The sequence below is a fragment of the Cherax quadricarinatus genome, chromosome 76 (genome assembly GCF_038502225.1).
Source record: "Cherax quadricarinatus isolate ZL_2023a chromosome 76, ASM3850222v1, whole genome shotgun sequence".
NCBI lineage: Eukaryota > Metazoa > Arthropoda > Malacostraca > Decapoda > Parastacidae > Cherax > Cherax quadricarinatus.
The window spans coordinates 20,973,103-20,986,822 of record NC_091367.1 but is presented as its reverse complement, the minus strand read 5'-3'; the positions used below and the strand labels follow the sequence as shown (position 1 = coordinate 20,986,822).

The 13,720-nt window shown below is 41.5% G+C and overlaps 1 protein-coding gene across 1 annotated transcript; it reads left to right on the top strand.

Annotated features, from left to right (window-relative positions):
* The first annotated feature begins 657 nt into the window (after positions 1-657).
* LOC128703722 (FMRFamide neuropeptides-like) lies at positions 658-11,763 on the top strand. Its single transcript, XM_070101394.1, has 3 exons — positions 658-766; positions 1,699-1,795; positions 10,966-11,763. Exons 1-3 carry the CDS (start codon positions 658-660, stop codon positions 11,699-11,701), a joined length of 942 nt encoding a protein of 313 aa, XP_069957495.1. The 3' UTR covers positions 11,702-11,763.
* The last annotated feature ends 1,957 nt before the right edge of the window (positions 11,764-13,720 follow it).

The following is a 13,720-nucleotide window of genomic DNA, read 5'->3' as shown; positions in this document are numbered from 1 at the left end:
TCTCTTAACGTGCTAGTGACAACCCTGCTTTTCATTGGGGGGATGTTGTATCGTCTGCCGAGTCTTTTGCTTTCGTTGTGAGTCATTTTCGTGTGCAAGATCGTTACTAGTTCCTCTAGGATTTTTCAGGTGTATATAATCATGTATCTGTCCCGCCTTCGTTCCAGGGAATACAGCTTCAGGAACTTCAAGCCCTCAGAGTAATTGAGGTGTTTTATCTCCGTTATGCGCGCCGTGAAGGTTCTCTGTACATTTTTTAGGACAGCAGTTTCACCTGCCTTGAAAGGTGCTGTTAGTGTGCAGCAATATTCCAGGCTAGATACAACAAGCGACCTGAAGAGTGTCATCATGGGCTTGGCATCCCTAGTTTTGAAGGTTCTCATTATCCATCGTGTCATTTTTCTAGCAGATGCAATTGATACAATGTTATAGTCCTTGAAGGTGAGATCCTCCGACATGATCACTCCCAGGTCTTTGACGTTGGTTTTTCGCTCTCTTTTGTTGACGGAATTTGTTTTGTACTCTGATGAAGTTTTAATTTCCTCATGTTTACCATATCGGAGTAACTGAAATTTCTCATCGTTGAAATTCATATTGTTTTCTGCAGTCCATTGAAAGATTTGGATGATATCCGCCTGGAGCCTTGCAGTGTCTGCAATGGAAGACACTGTCATGCAGATTCGAGTGTCATCTGCAAAGGAAGCCATGGTGCTGTGGCTGGCATGCTTGTCTTATGTCAGATATGAGGATGAGAAACAAGATGGGAGTGAGTACTGTGCCTTGTGGAACGGAGCTTTTCACCGTAGCCGCCTCAGACTTTACTCTGTTGACTACTACTCTTTGTATTCTGTTTGTGAGGAAATTATAGATCCATCTACCAACTTTTCCTGTTATTCCTTTAGCACGCATTTTGTGAGCTATTACTCCATGGTCACACTTGTCGAAGGCTTTTGCAAAGTCTGTATATATTACATCTCCAGGTTCATCTTAGCACGGATGCTGAATCGATCAGTATACTCCTAGTTTAGGTTTTACAGCGCATCTAATGGGACACAATCATATTCTATCCAAGGGAAGAGGTGCTCCAAATCTTTGGATCAAGAGCCTTTTACCAGCATTTAGTTGTCTTCCCCTGAAGGGTGAACATGATTAGGAATTGCTTTTTAGGATAAAAATGTTTGGACAAAGATCCACAGCAGATTTGTTACATAACATTGAGTTTGGCTGTTTCTACTTTATGAGATCCACTGTTTGACTATTTTTTTTCATGATGTTGAATCAACATTAGTTCAACATTTCCTCAATATTTTAGACGGATATTATGTTATAGTATACAAAGTTCTCCACAGTTACTGTGTTAGTCTCCTCATAGTTCTCCACAGTTACTCTGTTAGTATTCACATAGTTCTCCACAGTTACTGTGTTGGTCTCCACATAGTTCTACACAGTTACTGTGTTAGTCTCCACATAGTTCTCCACAGTTACTGTGTTACTCTCCACATAGTTCTCCACAGTTACTGTTAGTCTCTACATAGTTCTCCACAGTTACTGTGTTAGTCTCCACATAGTTCTTCACAGTTACTGTGTTAGTCTCCACATAGTTCTCCACAGTTACTGTGTTAGTCTCCACATAGTTCTCCACAGTCACTGTGTTAGTCTCCACATTTACTGTGTCAGTCTCCACATAGTCCTCCACAGTTACTCAGAGCAGTGAACTAATGGGCATTGTTGATGGCCTGTACATAGTCAGTCAGGAGGATTTAGATGGAGGTTTTCCTAATGGAAACTACTTGAGGTGAGCAAGTGATTAATTAAATTTCTTTTTATTATTCATCTAGTTTGAAAAACAAGATGTTCTCTACATCATTATTTCAGTGTTTGAGGCTCGACATGCAGCGGTTGCTTCTGGAAGTATGGTAAGGCGGGTTTCAAACCAATATCTGTCTTGGTTCATCCCAAATACTTAGAGGATAAATGTTAGGGACTGCAACCATCATCTCATACCAGCGGGAGTTAGCTTGGTATTCAACCATCCTCGTCTGCTGGCTCAATGTTTGTTTACGCTTTTGGCAACACCCCCCTACATTTTTTGAGCAAATGGCTGCTCACAGATTAGTAAAACAGACTTACTGACTTTTGTGCGATATCACAGCAATACAATAACTCGTTACTAATTCTCAAGAATGGTTTCTTATGAGTATAGAGAAGCATCTTAAGCACTGAATTCCACTCGTACATTATTATAGGTTAATCCAGGTGTCCCATACAGTATTGCATCAGCCAGAAAAATGGGACATTGTATCGCATCCTATAACTGGCCGGACTAAAGGTAAAGTTAGCCATAGGTAGGTTACTTTGAAATTTAAAAGCAATTTCACCCAACAGATCCCCTATGAACCATCGCAATAAAGATATGCAGCAAATAGGATATACAATTTTAAAATTATTCAATATATATATATATATATATATTTTTTTTTTTTTTTATTATCACACCGGCCGATTCCCACCAAGGCAGGGTGGCCCGAAAAAGAAAAACTTTCACCATCATTCACTCCATCACTGTCTTGCCAGAAGGGTGCTTTACACTACAGTTTTTAAAACTGCAACATTAACACCCCTCCTTCAGAGTGCAGGCACTGTACTTCCCATCTCCAGAACTCAAGTCCGGCCTGCCGGTTTCCCTGAATCCCTTCATAAATGTTACTTTGCTCACACTCCAACAGCACGTCAAGTATTAAAAACCATTTGTCTCCATTCACTCCTATCAAACACGCTCACGCATGCCTGCTGGAAGTCCAAGCCCCTCGCACACAAAACCTCCTTTACCCCCTCCCTCCAACCCTTCCTAGGCCGACCCCTACCCCGCCTTCCTTCCACTACAGACTGATACACTCTTGAAGTCATTCTGTTTCGCTCCATTCTCTCTACATGTCCGAACCACCTCAACAACCCTTCCTCAGCCCTCTGGACAACAGTTTTGGTAATCCCGCACCTCCTCCTAACTTCCAAACTACGAATTCTCTGCATTATATTCACACCACACATTGCCCTCAGACATGACATCTCCACTGCCTCCAGCCTTCTCCTCGCTGCAACATTCATCACCCAAGCTTCACACCCATATAAGAGCGTTGGTAAAACTATACTCTCATACATTCCCCTCTTTGCCTCCAAGGAAAAAGTTCTTTGTCTCCACAGACTCCTAAGTGCACCACTCACTCTTTTTCCCTCATCAATTCTATGATTCACCTCATCTTTCATAGACCCATCCGCTGACACGTCCACTCCCAAATATCTGAATACGTTCACCTCCTCCATACTCTCTCCCTCCAATTTGATATTCAATCTTTCATCACCTAATCTTTTTGTTATCCTCATAACCTTACTCTTTCCTGTATTCACCTTTAATTTTCTTCTTTTGCACACCCTACCAAATTCATCCACCAATCTCTGCAACTTCTCTTCAGAATCTCCCAAGAGCACAGTGTCATCAGCAAAGAGCAGCTGTGACAACTCCCACTTTGTGTGTGATTCTTTATCTTTTAACTCCACGCCTCTTGCCAAGACCCTCGCATTTACTTCTCTTACAACCCCATCTATAAATATATTAAACAACCACGGTGACATCACACATCCTTGTCTAAGGCCTACTTTTACTGGGAAAAAATTTCCCTCTTTCCTACATACTCTAACTTGAGCCTCACTATCCTCGTAAAAACTCTTCACTGCTTTCAGTAATCTACCTCCTACACCATACACTTGCAACATCTGCCACATTGCCCCCCTATCCACCCTGTCATACGCCTTTTCCAAATCCATAAATGCCACAAAGACCTCTTTAGCCTTATCTAAATACTGTTCACTTATATGTTTCACTGTAAACACCTGGTCCACACACCCCCTACCTTTCCTAAAGCCTCCTTGTTCATCTGCTATCCTATTCTCCGTCTTACTCTTAATTCTTTCAATTATAACTCTACCATACACTTTACCAGGTACACTCAACAGACTTATCCCCCTATAATTTTTGCACTCTCTTTTATCCCCTTTGCCTTTATACAAAGGAACTATGCATGCTCTCTGCCAATCCCTAGGTACCTTACCCTCTTCCATACATTTATTAAATAATTGCACCAACCACTCCAAAACTATATCCCCACCTGCTTTTAACATTTCTATCTTTATCCCATCAATCCCGGCTGCCTTACCCCCTTTCATTTTACCTACTGCCTCACGAACTTCCCCCACACTCACAACTGGCTCTTCCTCACTCCTACAAGATGTTATTCCTCCTTGCCCTATACACGAAATCACAGCTTCCCTATCTTCATCAACATTTAACAATTCCTCAAAATATTCCTTCCATCTTCCCAATACCTCTAACTCTCCATTTAATAACTCTCCTCTCCTATTTTTAACTGACAAATCAATTTGTTCTCTAGGCTTTCTTAACTTGTTAATCTCACTCCAAAACTTTTTCTTATTTTCAACAAAATTTGTTGATAACATCTCACCCACTCTCTCATTTGCTCTCTTTTTACATTGCTTCACCACTCTCTTAACCTCTCTCTTTTTCTCCATATACTCTTCCCTCCTTGCATCACTTCTACTTTGTAAAAACTTCTCATATGCTAACTTTTTCTCCCTTACTACTCTCTTTACATCATCATTCCACCAATCGCTCCTCTTCCCTCCTGCACCCACTTTCCTGTAACCACAAACTTCTGCTGAACACTCTAACACTACATTTTTAAACCTACCCCATACCTCTTCGACCCCATTGCCTATGCTCTCATTAGCCCATCTATCCTCCAATAGCTGTTTATATATATATATATAATATATATATATATATATATATATATATATATATATATATATATATATTGTATTGCATGAGCAAAACTCACTTGGAAAATAACACTTTAAAATAACCAGTACCAGTTAAAACTATCATTAAATTGTCATTGGCAAAGTACTCGCCTAAAACGCTTCCTAAGGGTCCCACCCGAGCCCTTGAAACTATAAAAATCACAGCTTTAAAATTATTTGTGTTCATCAATCAGCTGCACAACCAAAAGCTTTACAGATGAGGCGCGAGCATCTGCGAGCAGGTGGCTATAGGTAATATACTTGTCTTGTTCTTTACCAACAGAATTATATCAGTGACGATTCCTCTTGAAGGAGAAATGCCAAACGCCTACGTTTTGCTGAAGCTTGAATTTGTTACTATTAGCCTGTAGGGCCCACCGAGCACGCCTCTTGTAGGGCCCACCTAGCACGCCCCTTGTAGGATCCCAGAGTGTGCCTCTTGTAGGGCCCCTGAGCTCGCCTCTTGTAGGGCTCACCGAGTTCGCCTCTTGTAGGGCCCACCGAGCACGCCTCTTGTAGGGGCCCACCTAGCACGCCTCTTGTAGGGCCCCTGAGCTCGCCTCTTGTAGGGCCCCTGAGCTCGCCTCTTGTAGGGCCAACTGAGCACGCCTCTTGTAGGTCCCGCCGAGCACGCCTCTTGTAGGTCCCACCGAGCACGCCTCTTGTAGGTCCCACCGAGCACGCCTCTTGTAGGTCCCACCGAGCACGCCTCTTGTAGGTCCCACCGAGCACGCCTCTTGTAGGTCCCACCGAGCACGCCTCTTGTAGGTCCCACCGAGCACGCCTCTTGTAGGTCCCACCGAGGACGCCTCTTGTAGGTCCCACCGAGGACACGTCTTGTAGGTCCCACCGAGCACGCCTCTTGTAGGTCCCACCGAGCACGCCTCTTGTAGGGCCCACCGAGCACGCCTCTTGTAGGGCCCACGGAGCACACTTCTTAGAGGTCCACTGAGCACGCCTCTTGTTGGTCATACCGAGAACGCCTCTTGCAGGGCCCACCTAGCACGCCTCTTGTAGGTCCCACCGAGCACACCCCTTGTAGGGCCCACCGAGCACGCCCCTTCTCAGTGGCTTATGAAATCACTATAATGAAGTGGACTGCATCAGAGCGAGTACATAACAACGGCCTTATCTGATGGATCTGCCGTTTTTCCCCCAAGGCACCAACATGACCTTGTCACTAACAGAACTAATTTTATCTTTCCTCTGCGCAAGTATCATAAGAGGTTTTGCAAAGTTTTCGGACTGCGGAAAAAAAAAGTATACAGAGAGTTTTCTTGAATATATACCACACCGCCTCCTGACTTCTATTTTATTTTTGTGAAAAGAATGAAGTCACAAGGAGTTAGATATGGGTACTAGGGAGGGTGGGAAATGATCAACATGGTGTTTTTGGCCAGAAAACGTTAGATAAAATGTGCTGGGTGAGCACTGGGCATTGTCATCGTTGGAAGCCCACAACGCTGGGTATTTCTTACTCACACCTTCCCTCAAAAGTCTCAGAATTTTCATTACAACAACATTTGTGGCAGCTTCAAATATCCGTAGTGATCTTCGTCATCTTGCTTATTCTTGCGTTTAAATTTATTAATGAATTTTATCAAAATATTTATGTAGATATAATTGCCTGTGAAGATAATTTAGGGAAGTGTATGTATTGTTTAGTTTAATATGTTTATTATGCACCCCATACCCATCCTGTGGGCGGTAGTCAAAAGATTACAGAGGTACATAATGGGTCCAGGGACTGGGCCTCAAAGTTTTGATAGCTGAGCAAGTTACAGAGGTAATGAATTCACAATTTACAAAGGTAATGAACTCACAATTTACAAAGGTAATGAACTCCAGGTAGGTCTAGTCACAATCATGACAAGTTACAAAGGTATTTACAGATTACAGAGGTACACAATGGGTCCAGGGACCGGGCTCCAAAGTTTTGATGGCTGAACTAGGTACAAGGTAATGAACTCACAAGTTACAAAGGTAATGAACTCACAAGTTACAAAGGTAATGAATACTGTAAGAATGGTTCCTTACGTTTTTACATGGCTGCAATCATGAACAAATTTTAGAGTAATGAGCAATTCACACTTCCACACCCGGTCGCAACTGTAGTGAGTTATTGGTGCAAATGTTGATTGCTGAGTCTCTCTCTCTCACACACACACACACACACACACACACACATACAAATTCATACACACACACATAAACACACACACACACAAACTCATACACACACGCACACACACTCATACACACACACACACACACTCATACACACACACACACTCATACTCACACACACACACACACACACACACACACACACACACACTCACACACTCACACACTCAGACACATACACACACACACACACACACACACACACACACACACACACACACACACACACACACACACACACACACACACACACACATGTGGTAATGCTTTATTTACAGCTAGCAAAGTCAGGGTATTTCTCCAGAATGGTCTGTAATATACCACTGTGGATAAAATACTTAGCCATTTCTTGAACACTTCTGAGTGAGTTGTTTCTAAATTCATTAATTTTATCGCACTCCAGTACATAATGACGCAGGGTGTGACAATAATCCATCTGGCAAAGTTTACATTTCGTTTGGTCTACATCTGGTGGTGGTGATTTAACCTGCCAAAGATACTTGTAACCCAGCCGGAGCCGGGCGGTAGTGACATCCAAGAGTCTGCTTATTTTGTTGGATGCACCATACACATGTGGCTCCTCCTGCATGATAGAATGATGATAGATGGACTCACTGGTGTCAATCTCCCTGAACCTTAAGTCCATAAAATTCTGCTGAAGTTCTTTTCGTATTATTGTTCTCAAACTACTACCTGACAAGCCAAGATTGTAATCTACTCCCTCTTTGAAAGCATACAGCTTAGCCAATTTATCAGTTCTATCATGCATCTGAAGACCAATGTGAGATGGAATCCACAGCATGTGCACTCTGACTCCACTGTCCACAATCCTACCATACCTGTGTCTGGCTTCTGACACAAGCATGCCACAATTTATGCTTAATGAGTTGAGAGCATTTATGGATGACAGAGAATCAGTTACAATTAAACTGTCAATCTTTGATACATAGATGCATTTCAGTGCAAGGAGTATGGCAAACAGTTCTGTCTGAAGGGTAGAGGCCCAATTATTGATGCGTGCTCCAATTTCTTTAAGAGAGCCATCACTCTGTACGACAACAGCAGCACTACCAGCTGCACCAGTGGATTGGTGAACAGAACCATCAACGTAAATAATTTGCGAGAGTGTGTGCTGTGTGACTAAGTTATCAATACAGCTTAAGGCCTCATGTTTGGCTTCAAGGCGAAGTTTTGGTTGTGATTTAAGAAGTAGTTTGGGGGGAAATGGAGGAATGGTAGTTTGGAATGGGGTAATATTCCATGGAGCGGAGAAGTGCCGCTGTTGCCTTACTTGACATAGATCATGTATCTGATTCATGCGGAGGTCGGTTCCAGTCTTTTCGATCCATCTGGAGGAGTGTTCACCAGTGCTGAGGAAAGTTTGGAAGGCTTCTGTGCAGGGGTTTGAATGAGCTTGCCTGAGCATATTAACCCCAATTAGGATATGTCTTTCAGGAACACGATCTCTGATGCTTGGAATATCAAGTTCTTTTTGCATATTTAAAATTTTGGCAGTACGAGGGCATCCTAGGATGATCCTCATTGCTTCGTTCTGCAGTTTTTCCAGCCCTCCAAGCTTCCACTCAGACATAAGAGCAAGTAGTGGCTCAGCATAATCAACCAATGATCTAACATAAGCAAGATACATCATTTTCACAATTTTAACATTAGCACCATACCTGGGGTGAAGCCCTGCCACAACTCTAAGTGCTCTTAGTCGTTCTTTGTATTGGCGACAAAGTCTTGTTACAACAGGTCCAAGTAGTGGAACCTCAAAGCCTAGATACCTGTATCTGCTTACATATTCTAGAAGAGACCCATCATGCAATTGGATCTGACGAACTGTGCCTCTCTGTCGAGGAGGACGCCTATTGAGTATGTTTGTTTTATCGAGGCTAGTACATGATTAAGAATGTTTTGGGTGTTGGAGAATCCGGTGGTGTGAATCATTATATCATCAGCAAAACTAATCACATAATGATGGGGCTGACTAGGCATAGCATTAAGTAATGCATTAATTAGAATATTGAACAGTGTGGGACTGAGCACACCTCCCTGTGGGGTTCCTAATTCAAAGTCTCTAGTTACACTTCTATGTCCCTGGAACAACACAGACGATTTTCTGTTGGACAGGTAGCCTTTAATCCAGCGGAGAAACCATCCTCCAACATCCATTCTGGCAAGTTCACTAATTATTACATGTCGGTTGGCGACATCGAAAGCGGATTTAAGGTCAAGGAAGGTAGTGTAGGAGCTGTCAGTGTGCAGGGTGAGAAAGGTGGCTATGCAATGATGCACGCTCCTTCCATGCATGAAACCATGTAACCGGGGAGACAAAAATTGTTTGATTCTGTACATGAGACGATTAAGAATCATTCTCTCAAATGTTTTACACAAGCAGCTAGTAAGAGATATTGGGCGAAATGCATTTTGTTGATTGGGCTTAGGAATTGGAATGATGAGGCTGTTGGTCCAAGATTGAGGGAGCTCCCCAGTTACATAGCTCATGTTATATAATTCAAGTAATGGATTACCTGGTACTCGACACAGCAATCTGAGTATGTTGTAAGTAATACCATCCTCACCAGGCGACGTGGAGTTGCCCTTAGTTAGCGCTGCATCAAGTTCATAATTAGTGAAAGGAATGTTGCAATCATCTGCCTTACTGAGCATAAAGCAAACAAGTCTCTCCCTTGCATCATATTTGTCATTTAATTTTGCCTGTGTGGTACTGGGAAGATTGTCATAGCTAGATGTAGCAGCCCAAGCACTGACTAACTCATTCGCCCTATGCAAGGGATGAGGGTGCGCGATCTGCCCAGTTCGGTTACCCTTAATTCTATTTATGTCCCTCCATGCCCGGCTAAGTGGGGTGTGAGCATTAAGACCGTTGACAAATTTTTCCCAGTCGGTTTGCCGCAGCTCTGTCATACGCTCACTGGCAGCAGCAAGGGCAGTTTGGAAGAGCCTCAGCATTCCAGGGGTACGATGTTTTCTATAGGCTAGGCCTAGTCTGCGAGCAGTACGTTTCAGTGTACGAAGTTTAGAATCATTGTAATAAGTATGGTTTTTGAAGGAGGTATGATTATTATGGAGGTTTGTTGGGTTTAGAGTACCAAGAGGTTGCAGTGGCGGCTCTAAGTAGTTCTGAATACTGCTCACAAGGTCATTGTTAAAGGTCTCTACAGAGGAACACTCATAGGAATTATACCAGTCAGTCACACGTGCAACAAAGTCATCATGCTGATCTGTGGGAACATTAAAACGTTTCCGTTTGAATATCCCACCAGGAAGGATAGTATTACCAATATCTAGAGAGGTTAGCCTAGGAAAGTGCATTTACATACAAAAATATTTGTATCAGTTAATACTAAACACAAAATGTCTTGGAGGACTGATACAATTGGTAATTTGGTAATATTTGTTTTCATCCTCAGTTGCTCGTTAGCAAAATTATTCTATTCATTTATAATTATCTCTGTATTATTTCTCCATTTCTTGTAGCAATCATGTGGAAAACAAGAGAGGAGGTCACAATTTCCTCAGGTCTGTACAGCTGAAAACCCTCGTACTCCAAATTTCTGTTACTTTTATAGGCATCTAATTTTTAATGGTTGGCTTTTATATACTTACAGAAATTAAATTCTCAAATTGTGAAAGCGTTGAATATATTAACTCTTTTTTTTCAACATTTTCTGACTAGAATATAGGAATATAGGAAAGAGCAACAAATAAATGGTAATAAAATATTATAGCAAACTTTTAAATAAAGACTGAAAATTCACCAAATTTACTATAAATGTATTAATGGGCCTTTGCAAATAAAATTATATAAAAAAACACTTAATTATTGAAAAAAAAATCTCAAAATGCATAATTAAATGAACATTTTCGTGTTAACAGATTCGGACGCAGCAACTACGACGACTATGACAACAATGGCAACGAGGAACTCACTAATTCGGTTGAGAAACGAAGTCGCAACTTTCTACGTTTCGGTCGCGATTCTTCACGCAATTTCCTGAGGTTCGGTCATGATCCTTCACGCAATTTCTTGAGGTTCGGTCGTGATCCTTCACGCAATTTCCTGAGGTTCGGCCGTGATCCTTCACGCAATTTCTTGAGGTTCGGCCGTGATCCTTCACGAAATTTCCTGAGGTTCGGCCGTGATCCTTCACGCAATTTCTTGAGGTTCGGACGCTCCGTCATCTGTCAGCTCAGTTCCCAACCACAAGATGGCTGCGGTGTGAAATCCAAATTCCTGGAAAACATATCTGAACAAGTGCAGCAAAACCCATCATCGTCCAACAACATTAATTCCTTAGAATCAGGGAAGATAACTTCTCAGCGCTGGAAGAGAGCTGTTCCAGGTGTATATTACAGCCCCTCCGCCTGGGCCAGAAATATCCGTCCAGAAGATGAAATGATTAACGAATTCTCTTCTGAGGATACAAAGGACGTAAACAAACGTGGGTATAACCGAGGCTTTTTGCGCTTCGGCCGCAACCGCAACTTTCTGAGATTCGGCAAACGTGATGGATTTGTCGAACACCCAGCATCATCCTCTGAAACCAGCGAGTCAGTGCTGGATAATAGACCTGTGAGAGCGCCGACCAGAAATTTTATTAGGTTCGGTTGAAATGGAAGATGAGACCTGATTCCACACTAATCTATGACAGTTAATTAGTGACAATTGACATTGTCATGACATTGTTATACCCAGTATTATAGCCTCGCCCTTAAATCTGCCGCATATGTCTAGATAATTTATATTTTCTTTGATTTTATTTTACATCATCTTTCAAAGAAATCTGTAGTTACATTAAGTAAGAAAGAACTTTGATTCAGTAAATACATAACTGTGTACAATACATAAATATTAGTATTGGATTCTAATATGAAATGAATATTCAGATAAAATGCAAATAATGTTAAGTGAGGAACCAGCAGCTCTGTACATATATAAAATTGAGTCTCATATATGGTGATTTCGTAGGTAATTTGATGTTCTTTACGTAATGGGTGAAAAATGTTTTTTACTTATCAAACAGGAATAACAATGTAGCAATGGTCCTTTTAGAGTTATTAAAATATATTAAAAATCTTGATTCTTAGTATCCCATTTATAAGTACGGTAAATTTATTTTTTATATCTACAAGTTTAAATTGTGTAGTTCAAATGTTGTATATTTTTCTTGTGAATATTTTAATCTTCAATATAATTTTCTGTTAAAAATCTCTAAAGTGGTGTACAATAAGACCAATGAATATAGTCGAAAATAATTGAATTTTTAATATTAATTTCTTAAAATTACCAAGTCTTACAATAAACCAACGTAAGCATAAATAATATTACGTAATACCAACACTAATTCAGATTCAAGTCTTTACAAGACCGGGTCACAACTACTTGGAAAAGACCCAGGCCGGGAAAGTACTGGCGAATATAAAAAATATATATATAGATTACATGCAAACACAGTTAGGTTTACCTGGAGTTTACCTGGTGAGGGTTTCGGGGCTCAACGCCCCCGCGGCTCGGTCTGAGACCAGGCCTTATGGTGGATCAGGGTCTGATCAACCAGGCTGTTACTGCTGACTGCAAGCAAGCTGATGTACGAGCCACAGCCCGATTGTCCAGGTACTTACTTTAGGTGCCTATCCAGTGCCTTCTTGAAGACTGCCAGGGGTCTATTCGTAATATTCCTTATGTATGCTGGGAGGCAGTTGAACAGTCTTGGGCCCCTGACACTTATTGTGTTTTCTCTCAATGTGCAAAAGAAACCTACGTGTATGGTATGCATTTCAGGCAAACTAATTCTAATGCTTAAAGACTACTTACGATGTAGACATCGAATATTATGTAGGATTTGTATAATTAACTATTAAATGTATAATACTCAAGCTAGTTAAATACACAATGGTACAATTTTAAGGGCACGTCCTGTTATTTCAAGCTGATTCACTGGTCTTAAGGAATGACTGAATATAGATAGTGAAGATGAGTAAATATTTTTCTATGATAGTTGAAGGAAGACTACAAGAAGAGGGACAAAGCTGGCATAGTCGTGGATCGATCCCGTACTAACTTGGCGAGCCTCGTGGGAAGCGAGACAAAATCCTACAAACACTATGCAACCAATAGGACTGGGCATGATTCATAGAGCTTGTTTTAGTTTAATATGTTTATTATGCACCCCATACTCATCCTGTGGGTGGTAGTCAAATCATTACAGAGGTACATAATGGGTCCAGGGACTGTACCCCAAAGTTATGATAGCTGAGCAAGTTACAAAGGTAATGAACTCCAGGTAGACCTGGTCACAATCGTGGCAAGTTACAAAGGTAATGAACTCCAGGTAGGCCTGGTCATAATCGTGGCAAGTTACTAAGGTAATGAACCATCTACGCTCTTATATTTGGTTGCAATCATGAACAAATTATAGTGATGAGCTACTGACACGTCCACACCCGGTCACAACTGTAATGAGTTAGTGAGAGGACATATGTGGCCGTGGTGAGCTCAGAGCAATTTTCAATCCCATTTGAATACGTCTCGACGAGCAACTTATATGTAAATGAAATCACAAAACAAGTGGTATTGAATCATTATCAATCTGTGGCATGGCCAGGGATCGATTCCATGCTACCTTGGCCT